The sequence below is a fragment of the Solanum stenotomum genome, chromosome 3 (genome assembly GCF_019186545.1).
Source record: "Solanum stenotomum isolate F172 chromosome 3, ASM1918654v1, whole genome shotgun sequence".
Taxonomy (NCBI): Eukaryota; Viridiplantae; Streptophyta; class Magnoliopsida; order Solanales; family Solanaceae; genus Solanum; species Solanum stenotomum.
In genome coordinates, this window is record NC_064284.1 from 25,917,584 (window position 1) to 25,919,918 (window position 2,335).

Sequence of the window (2,335 nt, forward strand, 5' to 3'; positions counted from 1 at the left end):
CCTATGGGAAGATTTGTAGGCTCACTAACACCAAATTTGTCACCTTTGAAGCCTATTACTCTACTTTCAATTGGTTCTTGTGGGTTCTGTTTCTTTTTCAATCTTGTTAGAAAAGCTTCTTCTGAGACTGTTCTTGGCCTTAGCCTAGGGTCTTCATCATCATCCTCAGCTACTGGAAAATAGTTGCTAGAAGAAACATATCCAAACTGACTTTCTTGTGTTGGTTGTGGGGCTATGCAGTTGATGTCTTTCTCAAAAGCTTCATCTTCATCAACTAAACCTCTCTTAAGCTGCCTCTTTTTTCCCCTGCCAGATTATTTTCCTTGCTTAGTAGGTTGCTTCCCTTGCTTCTTAGTAAGTTGTTTCCCTTACTTTGCCTTATTAATCATAATACAAGATATAGAATTAAATAGTAAAATAGAATAATTATTTGATGAAATTAAAGATTAAATGAAAATTACCTTTTCACATCCTCTTGCATTATGATTTTGTTCTCCACAATTACTACATGTCATCACTTTTTCTTTTCTTGTTTGCTTCCATACTCCTTGCCTCTTAACAGCTTCATCCTTTTCTCTTTCCCTCATAAACTTAGGTCTACCAACAAGCTTGACCAATTCAGGTGGTTCAATGGCATGTAAAGGATCACATTTCCAGAATGGTTCTCCTCTAACAGGTTTTAACTTGTGTTTGTAAACTGCCAATGTTGCCTCCTTACTATAATACCAATGAATTTCTTTCTTTGGTATCATTTTCTTCTACTCCATGGCCTTAATTGCATGTGGACATGGAATTCCAGTCATATCCCATGTTCTGCATGTGCATTTTTTCTCTCTTAAGTTGACAATGTGTCTATCTGCACCTTCAGTAACCTCATAGCCATTATCCCCATTGCCACTCATCTTACAAACCTTGAAAATCTTCAAATACTCAATAAACAACAACTCACTTTTGGGACTAAATCCATCATCTTTCCACTTCCTCACAACAACCTCTTTTGCTGCCAACCCCTCCATTATTTTGACCCTGATGTCTTCCAACATTCCAATAATTGGCTTGTACCTTGCTTCAAGTATCCAGACATTGAATGATTCAGTAAAGTTATTGTCAACAACCTGATTTTTGCACACTGTATCTAAATAGGCTCTGCACCATGCTTTGGGAGGATACTTGTCTATTAAATCTTGTCCAGCCTCTCCATTAACTTCCTTGATCTCTTGAAGTTGGTCCTCAAACTCCTTTGTAAATGATGACCATGCAGCCCACCATAGCAACTTTTTCAGCTCACCTTTACCCCATCTTTTGCACCAATTTGCCTCAATATGCCTTGCACAATATCTCTGATGTGCTTCAGGTAAGATTGTCCTTACTGCTTCAAGCAGCCCCTAAGTATCTAAAACAACTAAAATTAATAAAAGAAACAGTATCAAGCAAAGGTAAATAAATTGCAAATTAGTAGTATATTATTACCTTCTGCATATCTGATATGAATGTCAGTCCTTCACCATTTTGAAGTTCAAGTGAATGTTGCAAATGTTGCATAAACCATGTCCAAGTCCTCTTAGTCTCTTTATCTACCACAGCCCAAGCTAAAGGGTAGAAAGAGTTATTACTATCTTGACCAATAGCACACAATACATGTCCCTTAGTTTTTCCTTTAAGGAATGTACCATCTAACCCAATAAGTGGTCTTAACCTAGACTTAAAACCCAACTTCATTGCCTTGAAGCAGATATACATCCTAAGAAATTTTCTCTTACCATTAGATAATGCCTCTTTAGATAAATCTATCACAATGTCAGACCCTGTATTACAACTTCTCAATTCAGTAGCATAACCCTCTAATTTGTTGTAAGAGTCTACAAAGCTACCTTCTAAACTCTCCAGTATCTCCTTTTTGGCTTTCTTGCACTTTGCTTCACTTACATTTAGCTCAAAAACTCTATGTAAATCAGCCTTCATTTCTTTGACTTTGTACTAGGGGTCACTTTGCAATTTGTCCTTGAAATACAAGGCTATTGTTGAGTAATCTACTAAAGAGTTATCATATGCTATTCCACACTCTATATGATCTACAAGTGTTTTGACACTAACTCCAAGAGTGGTCAAATCCCCAGAAATAAGAAGTAAAAATGGACAGCCATCAGCAGCACATGTATACCTCAATCTTTTTTTATCACTCTTCAACACAACTAGTTCTACCTTCTTAGCTAGAGCATAAAGTTTACAAAACTGATTTGCTTCAGCTATGTCCTTGAAGGCCATACCCTTAACAATCTCCTTATAATCTTGCAAACCATCAGTTATATTCCTCTTTTTTTTAGTAACAAAATTT

The 2,335-nt window shown here is 36.5% G+C and overlaps 1 protein-coding gene across 1 annotated transcript; it reads right to left on the minus strand.

Moving 5' to 3' along the window:
• Positions 1-758: 758 nt before the first annotated feature.
• Positions 759-1,962, minus strand: LOC125858806 (uncharacterized). Its single transcript, XM_049538599.1, has 2 exons — positions 1,471-1,962; positions 759-1,385 (listed from the first exon to the last, which is right to left on the minus strand). The coding sequence occupies exons 1-2, from the start codon at positions 1,960-1,962 to the stop codon at positions 759-761; spliced, it is 1,119 nt and encodes a 372-aa protein (XP_049394556.1).
• Between the last annotated feature and the right edge of the window lie 373 nt (positions 1,963-2,335).